Raw genomic sequence first — 27,085 nt, 5'->3', positions numbered from 1 at the left:
TTTCGATCCATTTCCTAAAAACATGTTATACAGCGAAGATTTTGTAATTGTAAATAAATAAGTATATTAATTTTGCATTGTGATGCTTTATGTTGGAAAGCAAATCACAGACTGAGGGGTTCAGAAATCATGTTTGAATTTGCAGCACAATGTTGTAGGGTAAATAAAGTTAAATTTTACTGAAACTGACTAGACTCGCTAAATCTACTAAATATAGCATTGCCACGATGTAACTACTTTACCTCCGTAACTTCTCAGGCGCAAGTCAAATATTATTGGATGGTACATGATTAACACGAACAAGTGAAACCTGAATTGAAGGTGGTATGCGGTAAGAAACACTATTAAGATACGTGTGAGTTGGGTTTTTAGTTTGTTCACAAGATAAAAGTATGCAGAGAAGTGACTTCATTTGTACATTGTAAATTTTTTTGTTTGCTCGTGGTACTAATATTATTTTCATTTTAAAGAAAATGAAAACAAACAACAAAGGTGTTGAACACGCATACAACACTCCTTGCACTATTCATTAACTAATAGAAAATAAATCACGGTCAGTTCTGGCCTACAGCGTACAGTTGCACATAATGCCAAGGAAAGCATTCAATAGCAAAGCCTCAGAAAAGTAGTTGCAGCTGTCATTCTGGAAAGTAGTTTATTGTGTCTTTTCAAAAACATTGAAGTTCATTTTCAAACAATGAACAGAATATTAACAAGCAAAAATACATTTGCGACTTCTGAAATTAGACCGTGCAATGATCAAAGAAGGCTAAAAAATTAACCCAAGACTCTACAACTTCAGTTAGGATATTATATATTAATGTTTGTCCTAAGAATTAGAAAATGCTCAACAGTATGACTTCTTTCAATCATCTGCTGGGGGAAAGGTTTTTCTCTTTAAAAGAACATCACAGCACAACTTTGCAATGTTGCATCTGAATGAACAGAGGTAAAGGTTGATGTGATGATAAGAAGTTTCTTTCTGGTGGATATACAGTGTGCTATTGGGGTGTAAACAATATTTACAATACAATTTACAATACTTATCAGTTATTTTACTATGTTGTCATCCCGAATATTTCAAGTCTTCAAGCAATATTTAATGTCAGATGAAGAAAGTGTGAGTAGAAAAAGTGGATTTGAAATTATGTTATTATTTATTAGGAGAAAAAAAGTCATCCATGCCAACCTGGTCCTATGTGAAAATAGAACTGATCCATTATTATGATGACCTAATTGTGATTAACCATTTTGGTTCAGTTTCTTTTATCACAGACAAGCTTGATTATTGCCCTATCTAAAAGCTAAAATGTTTCACAAGCAGTATAGTATGTGCTAATGTAAATTCAGATCAAAAAGTAATTGCTAATTGCAAATGGTTATAAAACTTGGGCCTTACAGAGAGAATATTATTAGGAATCCAGTTGAGCTGCAGATATAATTCATGAGTTGTTTAATGAGGTTTTGGTATATATCTGTCTTTTTACTGATCTGGAAAAAAAACTTCTTGATTGAATAAAAATATTTTTTCCCGGGTTTATGAGTAATTCTGTTTTTAGCTGACAGACACAAAGAGTACTGGAACTGACAGAAAATTAGTGAGAAGAAAAACTTTGCAAGGAGTTTTCTGTAATCAGCACTGCAAGGATATCTGTCATCTTAGCAAAAGAAGAAAGTCATTCAAGGTGTTTAGAAGTTCAGCTATTTGGTCTTGAAGTATCTTTTTAAAATTATTATTTATTTTGTCTGGTTAAGCTTTTAAATTTGATATTGGTTTTTATGTCATTCTCATCTCTTCTAACAGAAGAAATTATCTCAGTTTTCATAAATGATAAGAAACACGTCAATGAGACGCGTTGGATGAAATGAGTGGGATAATATTGTTGACTTGGACAATAACGAACAGTAGGTGGCAGCAACACAACATCAATGCGTCGACTCTGCCTTACCCCGCAAAGAAGAAGAGGACGACGAAGAAGAAGAACAGTTTACCCGGCTGTTAACCAGCACCGCAATATTATTCACAAATTAAGCTTATTTAAAGGCTGCATGTTGGTGAAAAGGACCTGTTTTCATATTTTAATATGTAATATCCTTATATATAAGAGAACTGCAGTTCTTGGTTAAGATAAAGTAATGATTTAGAAGAGAAACCGTTAACCAAATGCTAATATTAGCCGCGTTGTAGGGAAACGTGAGCTTTTGCAGTGTATCTTATACCTAAGTGTGCCGGTTTCCATGAAGATGAGGTGTCACTATGAAGTATTGGGAGTGAAAAGAGACGCAGGAGATGATGATCTGAAGAAAGCTTATCGGAAATTAGCCTTAAAATGGCACCCAGGTGAGCTGCATGCATGTCATCATCCAGATGTTTGTGAATTTATATGTCTGATGTGGCCCACTCCAATCCTGAAGAACCGGTGTCTTGTATAAATGCTTTCTTTTTTTCAACATCTGTAAATCAATAAATTGTTTCTCATCAGCTCTTGTAGAACTTAACGATAAGCTGAGGAAGTAATTCAGCTACTTTAAAGTCCTGTGATGGACTAGAAACACATCTGAAACATGTAGGGCAGGGGTGTCAAACTCCAGTCCTCAAGGGCCGGTGTCCTGCAACTTTTAGATGTGCCTCGGCTGCACCACACCTGAATAGAATAATTAGGTCATTAAGACTCTGGAGAACTGATCTACACAAGGAGGAGGTAATTAAACCATTTCATTCCAGTGTTTTGTACCTGTGGCACATCTAAAAACTGCAGGACAGCGGCCCTTGAGGACTGGAGTTTGACACCTGTGATGTAGGGCATCTGCTCTGACCACAATGTGATGTTAGTTGTTCTATCTCCAAAGGACACCAGTAGACATAGTTTTTATGAATTAAAGGAAATGTGTTGCTTCAACTGTATATCCCTGCATTTTCAAATCAAATATCACTCTGCATACAATTGAAACACACTGAATATGAATAAAAAAGACATCCCCTCCCACCATCTGAAGTTAAATCAACTATTGTTTCAGGTCAATATTTCTATTGACTAAATGCCACAATGCAGAGAGAAAGATTATATGATTTATTTAACACTGAAATGTCTTAACCCTGACCAAGAAGCCTTATTTTAAGCTGTATAGTAAAGAGCAGGAAAATATATGAAATCCCATTGATTATTGTAATATCTCTTTCTGATTCACACGCATATATAAAGTGTGACTCATTCATGCTCTAGTACATCTGCAGTCATTTTGAAGGACTTTGTCACCTGATACAGAATTTAGTGAGATAAGAAAGCTCTCAGAGAGTGTTGATAAAGGTTACAAAATAATTTCTACGGCTTTGGACCTTCTGTGAACCTAATTAAGAGACATCTATAAATGAAGAAACTGGAAGAGCAGCAAACTTCCTTGTATCGGTCGGCCTGTAAAAATAACTTTCAGTGCATCTATAACTCATTTAGAAGGAAACAAAAAAATGGATTGAAATGAGGCATGACCTTAAGCTGGCCAATCAAGCTTGAAAACTCTCCAGTGTGGCTGAATTAAAAGAAATATCCACACAAAGTGGGCCTAAGTAGTAAACGATGTAAGAAAATTCTAACCACAAATGCTTGATGGTCGTTTTCTCTGCCAAAAGGAGATCCTGGGTTCAGAGAGCAATTAGTTTTTCACATATGGAAAGCAGCATGGGTTGAAATACTTCATCTAAATATCACTTTGTGTGTGTTTCCTCTGAAATTTGCAGATAAAAACTTGGAGAACGCCGAGGAGGCCGCAGAGCAGTTCAAGCTCATTCAGGCAGCTTATGATGTCCTCAGCGATCCGCAGGAGAGAGCCTGGTGAATTCAGCCTTCCTCCTGGTTATACGAGCGTTAGCCGCAGCAGCTCTTTGACCCTTACTGACGACCTTTTCTCCTCCCGTGGACCAGGTATGACAATCACAGAGAAGCTCTGCTGAAAGGAGGCCTTAGCGGCGATTATGAAGACGACAGCATTGACCTCCTGCAGTACTTCACAGTCACATGCTACTCAGGATACGTAGATGATGAGAAGGTTTGGACTTTTGCTTCTGTGGCTGCAGAGAAAATGATTATGTGTATGAAGTTAGATAGGAACTTTTTGCTTACACTTTTTAAATGTTCTTCATTATTCTTTTTAAAGAATATTGAACAATTTCATTATTCTTGGAAGAATAATGCATGATTATCTGTATGCAGTTAAATAAGAACTTTTTTCTAACACTGTTTAAATGTCCTTCATTATTCTTTGCCAACAACAATGGAGAAGTCAATAAGTTAACTCCACTGCTTTTTGTGTGACTTCATCCACTGCAGTAATAGTAATAATAACCTGTTGCCATAAGAGACTGTACTAACAGAGGTGGCAGGCAAACCAAAATTACACAACACAAAGATCAATTTATCCTTGATGAATGAGGTGCACAAAAATGTGAATGGAGACAATTATCTTATTATTACCAAATGTTATTGACTGCATTTATATCATTCAGAGCAGACATTTTTCACTCTAGATTCTTGGTATGTTCCATTGCTTTTTTGTTCACAAAACACTCAAACTATAATTAGTCGACAAATTCTGGTAAATGGAGAGCCAGAGATTCTTTAAACATTTTATTCCATCAATCCAAACAAGATCTCAGCCTTGAAACACCTACACTTGTTTTTGCCCTATTATTTTATTTGTCAAAGGGACTTCTTTTTATCCTCTCTTTTTCAAGTTGGCAAAAATGTTACAGAATTGAAAGTTTGTGTGGGTTTTAGACAAGACAGAAAGACTACAATCTTTTCTTTTACTTTATGCACACAATGTTCAAGAAATTGCATACGCTCACTGGTTTCCTTCTACAAACATGCAAATGCATTCTCTATATTGACCAGCAGAGAGCACCTTCTTCCATAATCCCATCTGCTTGTTTGGTGGTGCACTAATAATCTCAGTTGTCGGGTCAGATGCAGTGTCAGCCTGGACAGGATGGCTGTCCATCAGTGGTAAAAACAGAGACGCATAATGAAAAATCCAGCTAATATTTTCACCAGCAGTTTTTGTAAAGAAACCCAGAGGAAAAGGTACAAACGTTTTTGTTATAGTCTGACTTACTTTTTTTTCCTTCATGATTTTTGAAAATGGTTTGCAATTTACAGAACTGTTTTGAACACACTGTTTTGATTTAAGATGAGATTAACTTTTGAAAACTAATTTTAATTTGCCTCTACTGTAAAGACCCAGATTTATGCACATCTCCATTTCAGGAACCTTTTGCAGGTACTTTTCTGGGGTTCTATCTCTGTTTCCATTGCATCTACCACAGTAAAAGTTAATGTATAGAAATTTACCCCCCATAATGACTATAGTGGTGAAATAGTATTTTTGAGATTATCCTGTGTAGCTTTGTGGAGTGAATGTGCACTGCTTTTCTGATTGGTTGCGAGTGCATTATTTGTGCACTCTGTTTGTACTTGAAGTTGAATTTTTTTTTATTTTCTGTTGAAATATGATGACTCCTAAACTTTCAACTCTGAAAAGTCTCTAACTAGTCCTTGGTTGAGTTTCCATTATTTTTTCCACGCCATAAAATTAGAGTGAAAGTTTCAGAATGTAAGTATTTTGTTGCACTTCACTTTTATTTTATTAATTTTATTTATTTTATATTCCGGTGGTCCTGCTTCGTATCTCAATAAATTAGTGGCAAATTTTGTGCAGTTATAATAACTCTCATTTGTCAGCATGTCAATTTAGTATTTAAATGCATAAAATGAGGATAACTCACAGGGTTTCTACATAAGTGATACAGACAAACATTAATGTTTCCAGATCTAAAAGATCAATCAGATTTTTTGTATGTTAAAAATTTAAAACGCGACTACTGCCTTAGCAAAAGACTTTAGGGTCTTTTGCTGCCCAAACGGTTTGGGCAACAAAAGACCCTAAAATTCACAGAGTTGTGAAGATTGAAACAGAATCAGGAAAATATGGGTTCACAATCAATATTCAGTAATCATATCGAATTAAATGTTTTCCGGGTCTTGCGTAGTTGAATGTGTAATTTGAGCAGATTTAAAAATGTAAAGAAACTAAGTGTATGTTTGGGATGAATTTAGTAAATGATCGTTTTTGATACACATTGTTTCCTAGCTCAAGGAGAATTTTATTTTGTTTCAAACTGTGAGCACTGTTATAAAAAGTTACTGCTCTAGAAGATTAGGTTGTTATTCCAGGCACGGCGCCTCCTTATGTCTTTTCTAGGGTGAAAATTTGCATCTTTGAAAGAACCTTTAAAAACTGGTACTTTCACCTTTGCATCAAGTTCAGAGTAAATGACTGAACTGGAGTCGCTATGGGAAACGAAAGCAAATATTGATTTCTTACTGAAAATCATAACTTGTTATATTAAAAAAAAAAGTTCTTTCTCCTCACATGCTCTGTATCACGTCCTGCAAACTGTAGGAGGAAAGTCTGTCATTTCCATACAGAGCTACTGCAGTGGAAACTCAGGCAGTAACAGCCTGGGGAGATTGAGTGATCAGGGTAGTTAAGATTTCAAGGATAAATGTTCAGTGTTGCATGTCTGACTACATTATGTTGACTACATTAATGTTTTATTTTGGAGATTTTTTTAAATGCCACCTAAAAAAAAGGCAAAGATAGAATATTGATAAACTTTTTTGAGTTTTTGTGTAATATTGGCTTCTTAATACTCCACTTCTTACAACGCTGACCTGCTGTGACAATGATGCTATTTATCAACTGTAAAAGTGGATTTGCATCTGCCACAGAGGTTTCCGTGACAGAAGCAACATATGTTCTTCCCCCTGTGTGATCGCCCAGCTTCATCAGCATCATCCCATGTTTAGGCTGGCATTGCCATTAAACTGTGGGAAAGGAAATTCCCGGTGCCTCTCAGAACCCTGATTTTCTAATTCACTGTTCCTTTGGTGTTTTTTTCTCCCCAGGGCTTTTACACGGTTTACAGGAATCTTTTTGAGTCCATTGTTAAGGAGGAGATGGAGCACAGCAGGATGGACGACGAGGAAGAGGAAGAAGGGTTTCCTCCCTTTGGAGATTCTCAGAGCGATTATGACACAGTAAGCTCCATACTGAAACGTCCGTCCCCCAGGTTCTCCTCGAGGTTCAGCCCTTAAGGGCTCGCGTCAGATTTAGGCTGCGCAATTCAGCGTTTACCACAATTTCACAGCTTTTAAAACTCACATTGTCTGCCCTTTTACTGTGCAGATTCACTGTGATGAAATTGGAGCTGGAAGTATATGAACGTCATGATTATTATGTCTAGACTAATGTCTGTTATCAGCATTGCTGTGGTTTCATTAAAATGTCTTGAAATGAATGAGAATCTCACAGTGAGGCAAAAAAGTAATTTTGACCAGGGATAGACGTGAAATGTGTTATGAACCAGTTGCGCTCTGAAACTATGAGAAACATACAGAAAAGTAGTTTGGATCGATTTCACCTGACATTCAAATTTGAAATGATGGAAGCCAGTTTGTGTTTCTAACCAGCCTCCTTTTCCATATTACAGGTAGTTCATGTGTTTTACGCCTACTGGCAGAGCTTCTGTACTCGCAAAAACTTTGCTTGGAAGGAGGAATACGACACGAGGCAGGCGTCCAACCGTTGGGAAAAAAGGGCCATGGAGAAGGAGAACAAGAAGACCAGGGAAAAGGCTCGAAAAGAGCGCAACGAGCTGGTGCGGCAACTGGTGGCCTTCGTCCGTAAGAGGGACCGGCGCGTCCAGGCCCACAGGAAGCTGGTGGAGGAGCAGAACGCTGAGAAGATCAAGAAAACGGCGGAGCTGAGGCGACAGCAGAAGCTCCAACAAGCCAAGTAGGCTGAGATGAAAGTGTTGGGACGAATGCAGCTGCTGTTCTAGTTCTGTCCCTGCTTCACTGTTTTGTGTGTTTCCATCCTAGGATGGCAGAGGAGTACAAGGAGCAGAGCTGGGCCGCAATGTCTGAGCTGGAGAAGGAGCTGCAGCAGATTGAAGCTCAGTACGGAGAGGAGTTTGGAGACACATCCGAGAGTGAGGAAGAGGAGATGAATGTGGACACATTAAAAAAAAACAGTGAAAGAGATGGAGGTAAAGAAACTACAGACTTGTGTTTTGCCTTTCAAATATGTAAGCTATAGACTTGACAAAAATATATCCTATTATAAAACAAGGTTAATATATGAGTAGTGGAGCGTGTCTTTATTTTCTAGACACAAATAGAACCGTTACATATCAGCCTCTGAGCATTTATTTTAAAAGAACTTGTTTATTAATGGCATGTCAGTAGATTATGATATTTCATAGCTCAACTGGCTGATCAGAAACAGGAATCAGAACTATGATCAATGGAAAGGCGGTTAAACGTAGATGAAAACAACATACAAAATAAATTATGAGTGTCGTTAGCACTTTGTTGCACATCACAAATGGTTATGTACAAAGTGGTTGGTTACATGGAAAAAACAGAGGTAGGTTGGATGAAAGTACAGCTACTAATAAATGAACAGACCTAACAGAAACCCCCCCGACTGTAATTACAATATGATGACAGCTATAAAAGTACTTTATGTTCACTCCTAAAGACAATTTTCAAATTGTTGAAACCTTTGCTGTATTAGTGTTTACCTAGAGAACATAATAACGTACTTTGTGGTTCAAATAAAAACTAAAAATGATGAAACAGCCAATTTATGGCTGCTTCTTCTGCAAAGGAAAATGAAAAGGCTTGAATGAATCCTAATAGGTAATATATTTTTCAGGCAGATATTTATACAATATATCTTTATCAGCAGGAGTACTTTAATCTGGAGGAAATAATGTGTTGCTAATAAATCCCATGCATCCAGTAAAATCTGTCTTGATATATCTTACGTTATTATTAAGACCATTTAAAATGCCTTTCATAATTTGTTGTTTGCATTTATGACATTTATGTGAAAGTTATGTATAAATGGGTCAAGATGCAATAGCGGGTTCAAGTACGGTGTTTTGCGCCTAACAGATGCTGAGCAGCCGAACGACGATGACCCAACCATCGACTGTTATGATGATCTCTACTGCCCTGCTTGTGACAAGTCTTTCAAATCGGATAAAGCGTGAGTTTCCACACAAACATACCACCCTCCCCTGTCCAGGTTTTAATTTCAGTGACGTTTAGTCATCACATGGATCGACATTTCAAGGGTTAATAAATATGCAGTAATTTGGAGATTTATGAAATATTATCATATAGCTTCAAAAACTTCCATTTAGCAATCTTGATCTACTTGATTATCTGTCACACGTGATTCTGTAAAATGTGAAACAGCATATGTTGTGTGTGGACTTGTGCAAGGCGCTGTAAATAAACAGCTCTCTATCTTTGTGCTTCTTGTTGTTGGTGTGAAGCTGTTCATGTTGTATGCAGTTGAATTGCAGCATTATCTCTGCTTCTTGGACTTACCGGTACCATTAAAAAGAAATTAAATACAGAAATCAGTTAACACATTTACTAAATTGTAAGATTTTTGTTTATCTACGATTTGGATTCATATTCTTTTCTTAGTCACATTCCCAAATATTGATTTTGCTCAATTTTTGTTCTGCTCTGCAGCATGAAAAACCATGAAAAGTCCAAAAAGCACCGAGAGATGGTGGTGTTGCTACGGCAACAGTTGGAGGAAGAAGACGATTCATTCTGCTTGAATGGAAAGGAGGATGGAGAGAAAGAAAATTACCTGCAGGATGAGGGGGACGAAGAAGAGGAACAGCCAAGGCAAAAGTAAATCTATCCATAAACAAGTCAACAAAATAAATAAAATCAGCAGGTGGTCATGGTTGTTTGTGCATGGTGATTCACAGGAAATATTTAGCTTTTATTTTTTTCACTGAAGTCTTTCTCTCCACATCCTCAGGCTGTCAAAAAAGCAAAAGAGGAAAAAGAAACAGCAGAAAGTAGTACAGGTGGAACACTTTGTCTATTTCTGAGTACATTCTAAGTGTGGTAGTGTCAAAGTTAAGAAGAAAAGTTGCTCATGAGGCTTACTGCATCCCACTGATGCTCACTTTGTGCACAGCAAACTACTGTTGAGGATAAAGAGGAGGAGGAGACGATACCCACACAGGCCACCTGTGAGGAAGAAGTTCCTGAAAGGTCAGAAAATCCTTTACAACCTGAAAAGCAGGAGGACCTTCCCTCTGCAAAAGTCAAAAGGTCAGTTAACTTTTTTCTTCTTTAAGCCCTGTCTGTTTTCTGATCCAGCTGTCACCTGAAATTTCTAGAATAGCTACATTACTGATGAGCAGCTATCCATTATCAAGGTCAAGTAAGAGCAATTTTGGGCTACATTTCTCTTTCTGTGTGGTACACATCAAACAACAGTGTCCAATTATATTCCATTAGGATGTTATTCAGTTTGTGATGTCATCTCTTTTGCTCTGTACAGCTCAGCAGGTAGGATGTGGGACAGAAGAACTGTAATCCCCACAGAAAACAAAGATAATGAGAATTTCCTGTCATTTGTTAAAGATTTGAGAGAAGTAAATCAGCTTGTCAGATTTCCTGTTTTTAAGCCAACAAGAAGAATAAACGAATAAAAACTGAATAACAACAGTGAACATACAGTAAATGAAAATTATGCAATAATTTTGACACTCTTTTACATGTAGTTCCATGTAAAAGAAACTTTAAACTTTAGGGACCTTCAGGTTAGGTCCCCAAGGTTTCCTTAAACAACTTTGAGATCATACCGCAAAACAATAATTTTAGATCAACATAAAAATATGGAAAATGTATTCTAAACAGCATAAGTCTGAAATTTCAGCAAAAATTAAAAATTTTGGGTTCTCTGGCTACAAAACCTCAAAACTGTTGATGTTGAACATGGATCTATGAGCTGTTGTAGCAATGTGTTTTAAATTATTCACACACAACTTTTCTGTTTTGGCTTTAATTATCATTCAGTATCAAAGAGTACATTCATGATCCAGAGAGGCAAAGCCCTAAACCTTTTCAAAGTCATCGGTTGAATGGAAAATAACTGGAAATGTACATTTAGATTTAGATTTCCAATCATTTTAGATTTAGATTGGTCTAAAACCTCTTAGTTTGACAAAATGCAGCTGATTTTTTTCACAACAGATTTTTTACAATCTATGTTTTCTTGAGTGTTTCATTTTGTCTACTACAGTTAGTGAATTATAGTGAAAATTTCAGTGCAGTACAAGATTCTTTGTAACAAAAAAAATAAGAAAAAAAGATGAGTAACGGCAATTTGTCAACAGCATTTGTTGAAATTTATTCTGTTAAGAGTTTCTTGAGGCTGTGAAAAAAAATACTTTTGTGCACATGAGCAATGCGAGTACAGTACGTACAGTTAAATTTTTTTTTATTTTAGAAAAAAAAAATGCAGAGGTGTAATATTCACACATTATTTTATCAAAGCAAAATCATCCGGACGCAGAATATCAGATGCTGAATGAGGCCCAGAAAAGTCTATTTGCTTATCATAATATTCTGGGTAGTTTCCTTTGACTTATTATCTAGCACATGCCTGCAGTATACAATTAGATCTTTATCTGTCACGCAAATGTTCTCTCAGCAGCTCTGAAAAAACGAAAGGAAAAAAGGGAGGTGGGAAAGACAAGGCAAAAAACACCAAATCACACACTGAACAGTTTCCTGAGGTATGTACAAAAAGACACAGTTCACATACGGTTTAGCCTTTTATAATAACTTTGTATTCACTTGAGATGTTTCTGAGGCCTTTTTTTTTAAATCTTTCTTTCTGGGCCTAAATTGGAGTTGCTTTGTGGCTGAAAATGTTGCAACAATTTAAATGTGATTTCGCTATTTACAATTCCAGAAGGAAGTAAATCTCCGCTGCGTTACCTGCAACGACGAGTTCCCCACAAGAAACAAGTTGTTTGACCATCTGAAGACCAGCGGCCATGCTATTGCTATTTCTACAAATGCTACTCACAGTTCCACGAGCAAGAGCAGGAAAGAAAAGCGGAAAAACAGATAATACATCCTCACTGCGCCTGATAAGGCTTTGACCCAAAAGAAACTCATTTGGAGATGTTTTTTGCGATCTGTGTGAGAAAAGTCAAATACGGACCCTAACCTTCTGTCTACAAGTTCAATAGGTGAGAGTGAAACAAGATGTAGTTTTAAAATAAAAATTTTAAAGCATACTTTGTCCGACAAGGTTGCAGATCCATTGTCAGTGCATGTGTGTGCGGATTGAATTGAGAAAAGGTTGGTTTATTAAGACATAAGGTGAATTGAATTAGAAAAACTGAAACAGGAAAAAAAAACTATTTTTCTTGTCAGGTGCTGATTGAGTTCACTGTGCTAAATAGGTCAGCTTCAGTAAAAGAGTAAAAGCTCCTTTCATAAATGGCATAAAGAAACTAAAGAAATGAGTTTGTAATCAAATGGGATATTTGAAAAGATTTACATAAAACAATGACTGACGCTGCTTCCAGGAATGAGTGTGTGCGTGAACGGGTAAATTAATGAATGCAGTGTGATGCACTTTAGGGTCCTCCTGACGTGATAAACGCTATATAATTACAGACCATTTATAATTTACCTGACCTCTGTTTTGCCTCCTGACCATCATTTTTTCCTGCTCCCTGCCTGCCGTTATTGTAATCTGCTCGTGCGTTCAGCCCCTGATTCATGCCTCTGGATTATGATTGCAGCCTTACAGCACATCCAAATCTGAAAACTGGCTTCCATATATGTATTCAGCATCCTTGAGTCAGTACTTTGTTGAACCATTTTTCATTTCTATACGTTCATCTGCAATAACTCACTATTCCCGGTCAAAAACAACCTGTCAGAGCCAGGAGGAAGATATTATTGTCAATTTCATATACGTGAAATACATATGCTGATTGTATGGCAGCATTGCTTCTGTTAGTCAGCCCTAAGGATAATAAATAAATAAAAGCTGCTGTTTGTTCCATGTAAGAGGATCACAATAGAGAAGCCCTCACCAAGCTCAGCAAGACTACAAAAAAACGGAAAGCAACAATTAATCAAAAAAGCAGAATAAATATCAAATTAAGAAGCAGAAGACCGTGAATAGTTTTAGAGAGGATTGTATCAATGGCAGCATTTGCATGGCCAAGGTTGACCCCTTTAGCATAACTCATGTTTCAAAAGCTTTCAGATTTCATCAGAGAAAGACAATGAGCAGGGACATACAAACTACTACTATTTGAAAGGTTTCTAAGAATTACCTGCAGGTAGATATTCATAACGCAAATGTTGGGTTGTTGGTTCAAACTCCCACTCCATTCGTCTCAGTCATTGTGTCCTTGTTCACACTTCATCCGCCTTACTAAAGGTGGTGGTCAAAGACCCTGGTGTTGCTGATTGTATGGCAGCATCGCTTCTGTCAGTCTGCCCCAGGATGGCTGTGACTATAGAGCAGCTTACCACCATGTATGACTGGGTTAATGAATGTGGTGTAAAACGCTTTGTAGTCCTCTGGATTAGATATAGCTCCAGACAAATGCACAACAAAGTTTTTTCTACATCTGTAATTAACAATGTCTTTACCCTTTATAAAGCACAATTTACACATATCTTGAGACCAAGTTCATAGACCCAATAGCCTTGTTGCACCCCATTTGTAGGCATTACTAAAATCCTACTGGAATAACCCGCTCACTGCTTGCTCAGAGGCTGATCTGTCTTTGAACTGAGCACTAAAGTTATGGCGTGTTTGTTACAATATATAAAATATTTGTGTGACAAAAAAACATATAGGAAAGCGAAGAGCTTATGTTAACAAGAAGAAGACTTTCCAAAAAGTTCTAACTTTGCCATTTAACTAATTAAAAGGTTAGGTTTACCTTTTACAATTTAAAGGTTAGCTTTGAAGGATTGACCCTGTCAAAGGTAATGCCAAGGAGGGATAGCTTTTGAATTTTCTATTAAAAATCTTCAAATTATTGTTGCACATGTGTATTGATTTTGGCATTACTGAAAACTAAAGCAAAAGGACATTTAGTTGGACAGGGTTGAGAGTCCACATTGGTTTACAAGAATTTGTTTCCTGAAAAAGTCATTCAAAAGAACAAAAAGAATAGGAAAAAACTCATTTCTGTGAACTTGAAATATTTTGACATAGCCAACAGGGGCCATGCAAACACTCTGTTGTTTGTGTGAGGAATAAAACCTTTATAGTGGGTTCAAATTATTTTAATAAGCATTCCTTGTAAATGGTTTTCTCATTCTTGGCTGTTTCTTTGCCTTTTGTCTTCTTTTTTATCTTGATTCAAATACATTTGTGAAAGGTTTTCTGTGTCAGAGTTATTCTCTGGTGACACAATGCTCACAAAAACTAGTTTGTATCTTACACAGTACAACAATACAATTTAAGGTTAAAAGCTTTGGATAGCTTTGGATTGAAGGGTCAGATACAAGAACAGTTGAATAGAGAATCAAGGATATTGACTTTAAATGAAATGCTAACTCTGCTTTCAGCTGAAAGACACATTTGGACCATTGAGCAACAGTATAATTATTTTTCTCCTTAACCCAGGTAAAAAAGCTTCTGACATTTCTGGTTCAGGAATGGATTGATGGTGATTAATGTGGCTTTCTGGTTCCAGCCTGAGTCCACTCCTGGTGAAGCGCCCCCAAAATTATTCAGTTGAGTTTTCCTTTGCATTCCTCTCAAAGCTGTGATTATTCCTGTTGCTGGTGCAACTTTTCTGAACACACTTTTTCCTTCCATTTAACCTTCTTGTGCCCAATGAACCACAGGTGGAAATCCCAGGCGATGAGATCCCTCCTTCCATAAAATGCCCTCCCAAAAAAATGATTGTAAGCTCAAATCTTTCTGAGTAACAATATAGGAACCATCTAGTAAGGACATCAGGAGACAGTGCAGGAACGATCACTTAGCCCTGAGAGGAGAAATAGATGAGGGAAAAGAGGAGCAGAAATAAAAAGGACAGATTTTTCAGAAACCTCTGTTTGAAGTTAATGCCAGATATAAACCTGAATCACATTTTACTAACATTTTAGATTTCCTTCTAGAGAAAGATTCAGATTTTGAAATGTATACAGATATTTTAGAGTTTGAGGTCAAAGTTTTGATTATTGTTTGTAGACTGGTAGTTATCACATGATTTAATGTTTATTTTGACATACATCTAATTTCAAAGATTGTTCCATTTTGAGTCTTAAAAATAATTTCATATGTATTTTTAAAGAGCAGTTTGATTAAAGATATTTCCTTTAAAGTGTGGGAACTCACTTTGAGCTTCAGTTTCTTGTGAAGCTACTTTTGAGGGACTTCAGTGGAAACCAGAGCAAAGTGCAAATAAATTACGTTAGTGTCACTGTCACCTTCCATCCAGTTTCATTGTTGGCTGTCTATAGAATACCTGTATACAGGTAGAATGTGGACTAATGCAGAACAAAGCTATGACTACTATAATTCATTTTAGCAACACTTATTTAACATCCTGAGAGCTCAACTTTACAATGCAAGTAACAAAGTAGCCAGATATAAGAGAGCGAGAAAGTATTTTTTATGTCTTGAATTACCCTGAAATTCCCATTTATTGTCCCAATGCAAATTGAAATGGGATGTTTGCTTGTGTTTTGAATGACATGCTTCTGTGGGGATGACGTTTTATGGTTTGCTCTCATTGTAAAGGGTAATACCAGTTGTTCCATTCTGATCATCTGTCACATCAGCATCCTTCCCCACGATTGTGAGGTGTGCCGAGTCAATTAGCTAATGAGTGTGTGATGATGATTGAGTCCGATTCATGACCCTACGCATACGTTTAGTCTGAATAATAGAAAATCGAGGAAGCAGTTTTGAACAATACAATTTTAATAATATTCGAGCTCATGTGAAACTTACAGGCGAGTATATTTATCTGCCCATAAAGTTTGCATTGCGGCCTATACAAAGTATCTATCATTAGAGAGAGAGAGAGAACGGAATCTGGTGCTCGCTGAACTTTACTGGTGGGAGAAAACCAGGTTCAAGAAGTGGCTCTGATTGGACAGAATCATCTGGATTTTGGCGAGCGTCCTCTGCTTCACCACCTTCAAGACACAGCCACTCTCCAGAGTCTGCCTTCTTAATGAGATAATTCAGCTTTAAAAATCCTTCTTAGTCCAGCAGTTCCCTTCCTCCCCTCAAACACACAACACAACAACCTGGTAGAACATTTACAACAACTTACAGCAGATCCTGGAAGATGCCAGTGTTTTAAGACAGTACATCCTGCTCTGTCTTTTTTCTTGTACACAGCATACAAATTTGTTGTCCATAATTTCCAGAGCAATTGTTGTTGCAAGTTATGATTTGGACATTTTCTCGGTGAGAAAACAGTGATTATAGTTTCATTTATGCAAGCCAAATTCCTTGATGTTTTTTTTTATTTTTATGGCTCTGCCCGAAGCTGACTCATACAATGCAAACAAAAACTTGACCCTGACGACTTGAATAAAAGGACTTGTAAGATAAAATTAGCAGTGACTTGACCCTCCTTTTTTCAGATTTCTGATCACGTTCCCAGACTTCCTTTGAGCGTGCAGACGCTACAATACAAAGAGGGATGGGAATGCAGTGTCAAGAAAGTTGCTTGCTCCTTTAAAGATTTGTTGCTCTTTTTGCATTTCTGTGTTTACATTTTTCAGATCATCACACAAATTTTAATATCAGATAAAGGTAAAATGGCACAGTACAAAATTTAGTTTCCAAATGATAATTTGATTAAAAGGAGCAGCATCATGTAAAATCTACTTTTTTGAGTTCTACATCATGTCATAATGTTATTCCCTCAACAAAAACATACCTAGAGTGTTGCTTTGATTCTTTCATGTATATTTGAGGAATCCTTTTATCTCCCGTGGCAACCGTTAAGCTGTGCAAAATCCCTGGGTGGACCAAATGCTGCCTTCAAGACGCAGTTCCTCTGTGGAGCTGCAGTTTCCAGTCTTCTGAGTTTCCGCCTCACAGAGCAGCTCCCCTCCGCGACTCCCCCACTCAGCTCCTTCAGACTAACTGGCAGCATTTAGCAAACACTTGGCGGAACTGCACATGAGCTGAGTGAGCTAATGTGAGCTACTTCTCAGTGCATCGCTCATAAAAATGTTACTAAATGCTTAATAGAGGAGCGGTGTTGTGATGACTTCCCGAAGGTGGATTTTCAGGAAGAGCAGGAGTTTTCAAAGAGCCAGAGACACAATTTCAAGGCATAAAATTACAAAGTAAAATTTCTTTTAAGTGATGCTTGATATACATTATTGCATTTTATAACAACTGAAAGTAATAGTTATTTGATTGTGTTGTAAAATGGCACCATGTACCTAAAGATACATAATACTGCCCCTTTAATAGTATACAAGACCTATACACACAAAGCTGGCACTATGTGAAAATATAATTGACCACAACCCACCATTGCTAAATAATGAATCAATTGTGATTAACCACATTTCATTATTTAATTAGACGAGCCTTACACAACAGGACCCAGAACCTGCCTCAACTAAGATCAGTTTTCATGATTTACCACCTGGTTACATTTGCCAAAAAACACACTGATGCTCCCCAAGAACTTTTTTTGGGAATTTTCTGTCAACTGTTAAGATAAACGTGAAACCTTTTAGAAGGTCCAAGTTTCATTACATCTGATGAAAAAGTAAAACAACATTTCAGAAGTAGGACATCGTATTGACAGTAGATTGTGATGGTAGTATTATGCTGTGTTGCTTCAGGTTCTGGCCAGTTCTGCTGTAACTTGATGTATTGTTTTGCTCTGTATCAGAAAAACCCGCAAGAGAATGCATAACCATAAGAGTCCTCTAAAGTTTAATTAGTTTGACTCATTCTTCTACCCTATTCTTTGGCTTTGAATGAAGAAAATTGCAATAATATGTTGTGACATGTTCTAAAAAAATAACAAAAAACAACTTAAGGGTATTATGCACATTTTGACTAAATATTCAGTTTTTGCCACCTACATATTGCTGCAGACCGTTTACAGTGTGTGGGTTAAGTCATGTTTATATGAAAGTAACCTTCGTAGGAAAATCAGCGGCGCACAACAAGAAGGTCGGGATCAGACATTTGAATAATAATCAAAGTGATATTCTCAGTCCACTTTCACTGTGGAAACTTCCCTGTTTATGCTCACAGAGGGAATTGCTTACTCACCTGCCTGACCAAACATTTAAAGACAAAGCTGTAGAAGAGAAGCAACTACAAAACGCTCCTACCTGTGTCTAAATAACTAAATGCTTAGGTTTAATGGCCCTGTTCTCTAAATTTAGATGCTAGGAAAACCGCAAAAATCAGTAAGGATCTGCATGTCAGTATTTACCAGAAAACATCCAGGTTTGATTTGATTTGATGATAATTTATTTCAGACAGACATTTCACCACAAAACATAATAATAATAATAAAGACTTTCATGTTTCTAAGTGTAAATACAATACTTTACTATCAAATTTACATACTCAAATACATGTAAATACACCACTTATTTGGTGACTGAGTCTGAAAAGGAGTACCATGAAGTTTAACTTATATAATCATACCCCTTTCCCATTCATTAATTTATAGCACATATAGGTTTCCTGTTTCCAGGATCCTTTCCAAAAAAAAACCCCCAATAATAATAACTATAATAATATTTCCTGAACTAGATGAAAGTAATAACATTCAGGTTCTTAGTGAAGTGCACCACAATCTTTCAGATTACTTGTAATTACTTATCTCTCCTTTGTTTGGGTAGGCTCTTTTTAGCCCTGTTAGAATGAAAGGCTTTTCATACCAACTTGCAAATAACCTCCTTCAGTCTTACTCAGAGGATTTCAATTTTTCATTTTAAAGTTTTTTGCACCACAGCTTTATGTAGCAGCTCTTTCCATTTAATCCCTGTAGCTTTTGAGTGGGCATGTGAGTTTGCACAGTCTTTGTAAGAACATGTGATTCACAGCAAATCACTCCTTTAGTAAATGTGCTTAATAGCACAACGGAGACGGGAAGGACTAAAGAGCAGAGAGTCTTGGGTTTAACCCTCCAGTTATGTTCGTTTCTGAGGTACAGTATTTATATCTGTTTGCTTCCATTTACTTCATGTGTCAAACTCAAGGCATGGGAGCCAAATCTGGCTCAGAAGAACCTTCAAAATTACAGCTGTGTGCTTAACCCTCCTGTTATGTTCGTTTCTGACGTAAAGCAATAATGTTTGTGGGTCAATTTGACCCGGGGAGTGTTTAATCATGCAATAGTGTCAGAAACCAAAACATTCCTCCAAAACATTTTTGTAGCTGATTATTAACTCCAATACTAACCATTTCAATCAATATTTGTTCAATGATGCTTTTTTTAATGTCTCACACATAAAAGATCGATGACGACAACCTACTCATTTGCTCATTTGGACATAAAAAATGAAATTTACTTTTTGTTAACTGAAAAAAACCTAGACACAAAAAAGCAATAATTTCCTTGAAATTGATCTTTTGTAAAATTTTTTATATTACATTTTGATTTTTTTTTTTTCAATGGGTGTTTTTTATAATTGAACTTGAGACATGTATACTGTTCAGGGTCAAATTGACCTACTGATTAAAATCAAGATAAATGAGTCATGCAGAGAGTATTTATATTTTCCTCCACTTCTGCTGAGTGTCCACTCAGTGTGGGTGGAGTTTGTCCACAGGAACAGAATATGTTCCCGTCAAAAGTTTTGTGAACACCTGCTTTCTTGCAGTTTCCTAGTGAAGTAAAGAGAATAGTGAGAAAGTCGGCTTGTGTGTGTCTGCGTGTGCATGTATGCGTGTGGTGTGTTGTGTTTGTGTGAAAAAAAACAGTGTAGCTCATGAAAAGTCATTGTTGGATTTGATGTGGAATTTGTACATCTGTCTTTTTAACAACAAAAGGAAGAAAACCATTAAACTGCTTCTTTAAACCTCTGCTCACTGATCAAATTAGTGACTGACGTGATAGTGAATATTCTCATCAGGCACCATCTTTTATTAAATGTCTGACATACATTTAATACAAAGATGAGCAAAATGAAAATTTCAGTACATTCTTTTCCTCACCAATCTGTGAAACCTTTCCATGGACCTTTGCTAAAGTATTCATACGATGCGCTTTTTATTACATTTTATCACATTGCAATGGGGAAAAACATGTATTTTGTTTTGATTTTATGTGACAAAATTACACAAATTAATATGTATACTGTATGTGTTGAGAGGAAGGACGGGAATACATGGGATCCAAAATCTGAAAAGGGTGAGATATCATTGTATTCAACCTCCCATGTGAGTCAATACATGGGTGGTTGTACAACCTCCTTTCACTGCAATTGCAGCTGCAAGCCTTTTGTGTTGTCTCTACCAGCTTTACACATCTAAAGCCTGAATCATTTTGTTCATCCTTTGTAAAGTAGCTCAATGCATTCAGTTTGGACAGAGAGGGTCTATTCATATCAATCCTCAAATATTGTCATAAATTCTCAATTGGACCTATTTTTTTGTTTGTTTGTTTGTTTTTTGCCATTTAGGGAATAGCTTATTTCTCCTTCCCATTATAAACATCTCTTTCTCATGTGCAATTTAGAAAAAAAGGCCGCTTAATGGCCTTGGGGCCTAAGTGGCTGCTTAGTTTGCTTATGCCTTGGGCCGGCCCTGAGGACAGTTCATATTTCATTCTACGATGAGTTCTGCAAAAAGCAAGAAATCGCTGAAGAGTACGCATCTTTCATATGTAAAAGAAAGATACTTAAAAAAGTCTCTGCCACTTTCTCTTCACTTTTGTCAGGTTATTGTTGTCTGATATTTGAATTTGTTTGATCATCTGACAGATTTAAGTGAGGCAAAGAAACAGAAACAGCCAGTGCTTCTTTAAACACCTTTTTCAAATTTGAAGCTAATAATCTGTTGAATGACATCATATGGTTTGGAAAGTCACAAATTGACTTTTCCATTCAGCCAAATCCAGTCTTGACCTATATAATCACAAAATTTTACTATCACTATTTAAATATCTAGCAATTTAATGCTGAGGCTAAAGCCAGTGACACAAAAACAAACATTACACAGGAAAAGAAATCTGTGTTATGCATAAGTTTAAAACTTTTAAATTGAGACGGTTATTGTGTTTATTATGTTTACCATACATTTAATTGTTCTCTTAATCTAACCTTGTCAGCAGCGTGGGTCTCTCCTCTTTCTCATAGAGGGTTTAAAGACTCCCTGATGTAGTCTTTGGGAAACCGCACCGTTCCTCCCATTCCTTCTAAAAACAAACACATTCACATTCCCATGGTCCCGTCCCTAATCACCCAGGCTGCAGCTCAGAGCATGAGAACAAAAAAAAAATAATTAAAATACAAGACAGCACAGTTTAATGATGTCAGCACTCAACACAACTATTAAGTGCCTGAATTGACTGCTCAAAGTATCCAGCATTTTGACTCAAAGTGCCTCCTTGAATACCTCTTTAAACTACCCAGTACTTCTGTTCATTCCTACAGAGTTTAATAAAAAATATAAAAAAAATGTTTCCTCTGGAATGTTAGCACAAAGAATAATACAAGGGGAAAAAAAATTAACTTCTACAAAGTTAATGTCTTTTATCCCTAAGCAGGTGACTGACAACTAAATTGAACCTTTATTTGACTCAGTTCTATGCCTGCTAGCTCAATTTATTCAAAAATACACAGTATATATAATTAAATCCATCAGTCTCACATTCTGATTTGATTGCAGTAAAAATACACCATGGTCAAATTTCGCTTTGCAGAACCATTTGGTCAAATGTTTTAGAAGGAAGCCCAGCAATTTGAGTTCACTTGTTGACTTTGCAGCAATCTCTCCTCTTGAGCCAGTAGAACTGAGCAAGTTAATTATGTAACCATTAGAGCCTCTCAAAGTTATATTCATTTGTAAGTAATACCACATTTCTTGCAAGAGTATATATTGCGAGAAATGTGCTGGATATAGTTAATTTTAGAACTTCTAATTTAAATGTACTCTCTTTGCTGAAATGTTTATCCATTAAAACCCAATGTACTTCTGGACATAAATGGTTGAATTTTGCACAGCAGAGCACTGATCATTTAGTTCCCTTGGGAATAATAAAGTATTTTTAAATTGAATTGAATTTTCTTAGCGATTTTATAGTTAAGATAAATGTTGGGAGGTTGTGTGTATAAACATCTTTGGTACATCTGCTCTTAGTAGCTTCCTCCCCACGGGCCTTAAATGCATCAGGACAAATGGTGTGTTTAATGTTCAGAAACCGATTCAGCTCAGGATCATTATTTTATAGTACTGGAAGAAATTTTTTTTAGACTGTATTACTTTTTGCCTCTCGTCCATTTTTGAAAATATAACAGTAGTTATATTTTCAGCTCATGTCACCTCAAGGCACTTTAGCAAATTCATATCCAGAATTCAGTCATATAGACAGAGTTACGTTCAACCCTAGTAGTGGTATAACTACAACAGTTCAAATCTGTTACTAATGGCAATTTGTAAATAGTGTTCTGTCTTTAAGTCCGGTTGGTTTCATTCACCTCCTGAGCAAGCATGTGGTGAGAGGAAAGAAACACTCCTTTTTGCTTCTTAGGAGGAGACCTTCATCACTATGACTGGCCTAAGAATTAGTTGAGGAGTACTCTATGTTCTTGAAAGTCAGCTTATAACACAAAATCCCTCTAAGATTGATGCATATCCGATTATTAATTTAACTTTAATTCCTTTTGGTCAGACTTCAGTAATCAGGGTAGTGTAGATGAACACAAATGTTTCATTGATCACAGTTTATTTAATGAGGGGTCAATTACATTTTCATATAGAACCCACTTTATTTTGACAGTCACTCATTAAGCTGAAATGCGTGACCCAGTAAAAGGTATAAACTGATAAATACACATGGAAAGGGAGGTAAATATGCAAATACATGCAAATTGTGGAGTTTTTCTTATTCCATCAAGGCTCCACTCTCAGACATAGCAGCTGGCCTGATTATAATCTTAGTTATGTTTTAATGTACTGCACTGCATTGAATGAATGGCTGTGGACCTGAATGGGAAGCATAAATTACATAAGCAATTAAGCACTTTTATAGTTCGTTTGTTGAGACTATAGAATAAAACTGTTAATTCATTACATTTATTCTTTTAAGAAGAACAATCTGAGACTTCATAAAGGACCATTTTTTGATGACGTCGGCTGTTACAGATCTTTTCCCCAACGAACAATATCAAGACACTCTTTTATGAAACACTGTTGGCCATCGGCCAGTAACCTGAAAGGTGGTTGCTAACAGGATAACGACCTAAAATACAGGACTGTATTTTAAAATGACCAAAATGACCCTTTATCTATATCTCTGGCCATTTACAGCTCCCAGTGTAAATTCTCAAGAAAACTTGTTCAGTGAATTGAAAAACGCAGACAATATGTGAAGACCTGGTATTCTGGATTATCTAATGAGAGAATAGTCAGACTCCTTTCTTTGTATTCCCTAACGTTGTGAAATCCCCTAGAAGACTAAACGCTTTATTATTGGCAAAAGGGGGAGCCAATAACTGTACAACTGATGCTGTAGTTAAAAACAATAATTTTTAACAATAACATCATTTTCCTCTCCCTGAATCAATTTACTCAAAGGTTGTGAGATTATGCTGCTCTATTTATCAGGTGATGCCAAAAGATTCAAATGTGAGAAATACAGTTAATTTAAAAAAGCTTTCAAACTTAATCCTAATATAAAACATATAAAGGGTCCCAGCTTGATTTACATTCTTTCAGATTAAAAAATGTGGATGGAAAAAATGTAACCAATAAAAAGAAAACATTTAAAACTTATTACAAATAATTTTACCAAATCCTACTTTTTGATTACATACATAAGCCCCCTTAAGTGTAATTCCCCCCCAGCCCCCCCCCCCCCCCTTTTTATGTAATTCAATGTGAATGCATCATCAGTAGAAATCTCTAACTAAAACATTGTATTATGATACTCCCAGGTATAGCAGAAAGTTTGGTTACTTTATAGAAATTATTTTTCTTAAAAAACCCCGAAAAAATACAATAAAATCCTGTCCAATAACCACTCACTAAGCATTCTTTCACTAAAAAAACAAGATAAAACCTTGGTATTTAGCACATGCTTGATGCTAAAAGAATTGGGTGATCTTTAATAAACTGGAAATATTTTATTACAATATGCTATGTTTCTCTATAAACTTTAAGTCACTTTTTTTTTTCTCTAAGTATTTTCAATCTGTTAGAAAGATTTGCTCAAAATCCACTTACAGTTCAAGGGCAGATCAGATCATTTAATGGTTCAAAGTGCTCTACAGAGTTAAAGCTTTATTCTAGAGACCTTCAGCAACGTAAGAATGTCTACCTTTCTTTTGCAAGCAGAGCAAATGAAGGCAACAGACAAACAGTTGATTAAATTTAACTGAGTTCCTTGTGAGCACAAGGTGAGTTACAGTATAAAGCAGTGATGGATGAACGTATAGTGTGTGAGATAAATAGTGTCCAGAATGGGAGACCAGTGGACGTTTTCTATAGCAGCGAAATAGGTGTAGGTGTAACATGTTCCCCTTTAGAATGGTTAAAAGCCTACATAGTCGTATCACATGGCCAGGTTGGTTTGTATGAATAAAATCATTTGAAAACTAATGTTTTGTAATTTTTGTCAAAACTGATTTTTTTTAATGAACTCAATTAAATATTTAAATGTGGGGGGGGAAAAAGAGGAAAAAGGCCCTGCATATACTGAAGTGGATGTAATCAGAAATCTTTTTTTTTTCATGTGCTTCCTTAATACTTGCTTTAAACTAAAAGCTAATTAGAATTTCTTTTGGTCACATAAACTTGGTAAACTTAATAAGTGTGCCTCTTTTGCTACCGGAATTAAAAACAAAAATAGCAATAAAAACGAGCAGAGATGTCATATTGATAAAAGGCCTTTTTGTATTGAGAAATAACGTTTTATATGCTTTTTAACTTGAACACAGATGCTGTGCAACACTCCTCTCTATATTTTTCACTGACCCTGGAAACTGCATTTAATAAGGATAAAATTAGCCCTGCTGTACACAAGTAGGGGCACCAAGGAAAACACCTATTGGTGGAGTTCTTACTTGTGCAAAAACTAATCACCATCTTAATGTTATTAAGCTAAGCAACAATTATAGAAAAAGAGGTTTGTGCCAGTGAGATTTAGATGACTTCTTACAATTTTCAGAGCTCTGTAGAAAAATGTTCAGAACATGCAGCTCTTCCAGTAAGACCTCAGAAATATCACACTAATTAAGCTTTCTTTCTCCCACTCCATGCAGAACACTGTTATAGAATAGCTCCTCTGCAAAATCACTGCTATTCACTGAACAGCTTTCCACATTTTTGCAAAAAGTATAATTAGACGTGTACATGTGCTATCTGCATCTGTCATTTTTCATAACTGTATTGTTTTCTTAGCTTTTTATACTAACACTACTCTTAAGTCTCTTTTTTACATTTTTATCATATTGCTTATGTATATCTGTTTGCTTCCATTTACTTCATGTGTCAAACTCAAGGCATGGGAGCCAAATCTGGCTCAGAAGAACCTTCAAAATAACAGCTGTGTGCTTAAATATTATTTTATCAACTAAATCAAAGCAGTTTTTGTCTGTATACTGTGAAATTACATCAATGTGAAGAGATGCTTATATTAATTGATTTTAAGACGTAAAGACGTACTTATTGACTGCAGAGGCAATCATTTATTAATATTTAAAGTATTTTTAGGGGTTTTATGAATACTTTTGTTCACCACTGGCCCTTAGAGGGCATTCATGATCTTGGTGTAAATCTGTGATTAAATCACTTGCTTTTCATAATTTTATGAAAATTCTTTTTTTTTTTTTTTTTTTATACTTTATTTTTGATCAGATTTTTATACATGGCAAAATACAACCACAACACAAAAAGGAGAGGAAATAATAGTAATAATAAAATAAAATAAAAAAATCACAACAAGTACAATGAACAGCATACAGAACTGAAAGGTCACCAAGGGAGGGGGACAGCAATACAACACACACACACATAAAAATTAAATTACAGACAGATTTTAGGTGAACAGGTTGCAATGTATGTAGAGATCCATGAAGAGTCAAACAGGTGAGAGTTTCTTTGCATAGTTACCAAGTCCTGCAAAACTGTACAGCACCAAACCTCAATTACCACCCCGAATAATTAATTAATGATACTCAACTTGCTTTAGCATTCCTATAAATTAACCATTTCAACCAATATTTTTGAATTTTGTTTTCCTGGAGTCTTATGGAGAAGGTAAGCATTTCCATTTCACGTATTTCTTCTACCGTGGCTGACCAGTCACACAATGTCGGTGGGCTTCCACTAAGCCACTTTCTTGTGATTGATTTCTTTCCTGCTATCAGTAGTATTTTCAGAAGGTACTTATCTTATGAAAATTCATTTTTAATGCACTGAATGTTGAGTGGTGTCCCACCACTGCTCTGCCCTTCAAGCAATTTGGGTTCCTTGTATTTGAAAAGTGCAACATTAATTAATGTTTATTCTAAATCTAATTTGAGTTGTATGAAGTGCAGACTATCTTAATCCCTGCTATTATATTTATTGAGAAATGAAATTGGAGCTCTGTCATTAATAATTCAACATCTGTATTTCTTGTAAAGATTCATTAACCATTAAAAAGGCCTTCTAATACGTATAATAATTAAACACAACAATTTGTCTCCTTTGCCCTGTTTTTGCCTGGTGTAAAGCTGCACAAGCACATCTGTGGAAGGTCTTGTGTTTGAAACACTGCATCTGTATGATGTTCCATTAAAATAATATAAGTGACTGGCATTAATACAGACATTTAATGTAATGTAGTAATATTTTCACATCTTTGCAAATTTTCACATCTTTGCAAATTCTCTTCCCCACTTAAATTGTCACGTTGTAAGTTCAATTCAAAAACACATTTATTCTCTTCCTTAGAAGTCATTAAAATAACTTCTAAGGTATAGAAGTTATAACTTTT

The 27,085-nt window shown here is 36.0% G+C and overlaps 1 protein-coding gene across 3 annotated transcripts; it reads left to right on the top strand.

Annotated features, from left to right (window-relative positions):
• The first annotated feature begins 1,967 nt into the window (after positions 1-1,967).
• On the top strand, positions 1,968-14,574 carry dnajc21 (DnaJ heat shock protein family (Hsp40) member C21). 3 transcript variants are annotated; one of them, XR_002753145.1, is made up of 13 exons: positions 1,968-2,341; positions 3,737-3,830; positions 3,921-4,044; positions 6,963-7,094; positions 7,547-7,851; positions 7,938-8,104; positions 9,018-9,111; positions 9,609-9,776; positions 9,910-9,958; positions 10,072-10,208; positions 11,596-11,680; positions 11,860-12,142; positions 14,557-14,574. XR_002753145.1 is itself a non-coding variant. In XM_023338035.1 (12 exons), the coding sequence occupies exons 1-12, from the start codon at positions 2,239-2,241 to the stop codon at positions 12,019-12,021; spliced, it is 1,617 nt and encodes a 538-aa protein (XP_023193803.1). In that variant the 5' UTR covers positions 1,968-2,238; the 3' UTR covers positions 12,022-12,601. The 3 variants fall into 3 exon arrangements, 2 of the variants coding, with proteins under 2 accessions (XP_023193803.1, XP_023193802.1); XM_023338035.1 differs by lacking the exon at positions 14,557-14,574 and having other exon boundaries at positions 11,599-11,680; positions 11,860-12,601; XM_023338034.1 differs by lacking the exon at positions 14,557-14,574 and having other exon boundaries at positions 11,860-12,601.
• The last annotated feature ends 12,511 nt before the right edge of the window (positions 14,575-27,085 follow it).

The sequence above is a fragment of the Xiphophorus maculatus genome, chromosome 8, assembly GCF_002775205.1.
Source record: "Xiphophorus maculatus strain JP 163 A chromosome 8, X_maculatus-5.0-male, whole genome shotgun sequence".
In the NCBI taxonomy this organism is placed as follows: Eukaryota; Metazoa; Chordata; class Actinopteri; order Cyprinodontiformes; family Poeciliidae; genus Xiphophorus; species Xiphophorus maculatus.
Note: the sequence above shows the minus strand (reverse complement) of the source record. Positions and strands in the feature narration are given on the sequence as shown.

Coding starts and splice junctions, on each gene's coding strand:
- dnajc21 (XM_023338034.1), top strand. CDS start 2,239: ATGAAGATGAGGTGTCACTATGAAGTATTGGGAGTGAAAAGAGACGCA. Junction 9,777..9,909: donor GAGGAACAGCCAAGGCAAAA/GTAAATCTATCC, acceptor CCACATCCTCAG/GCTGTCAAAAAAGCAAAAGA. Junction 9,959..10,071: donor AACAGCAGAAAGTAGTACAG/GTGGAACACTTT, acceptor CTTTGTGCACAG/CAAACTACTGTTGAGGATAA.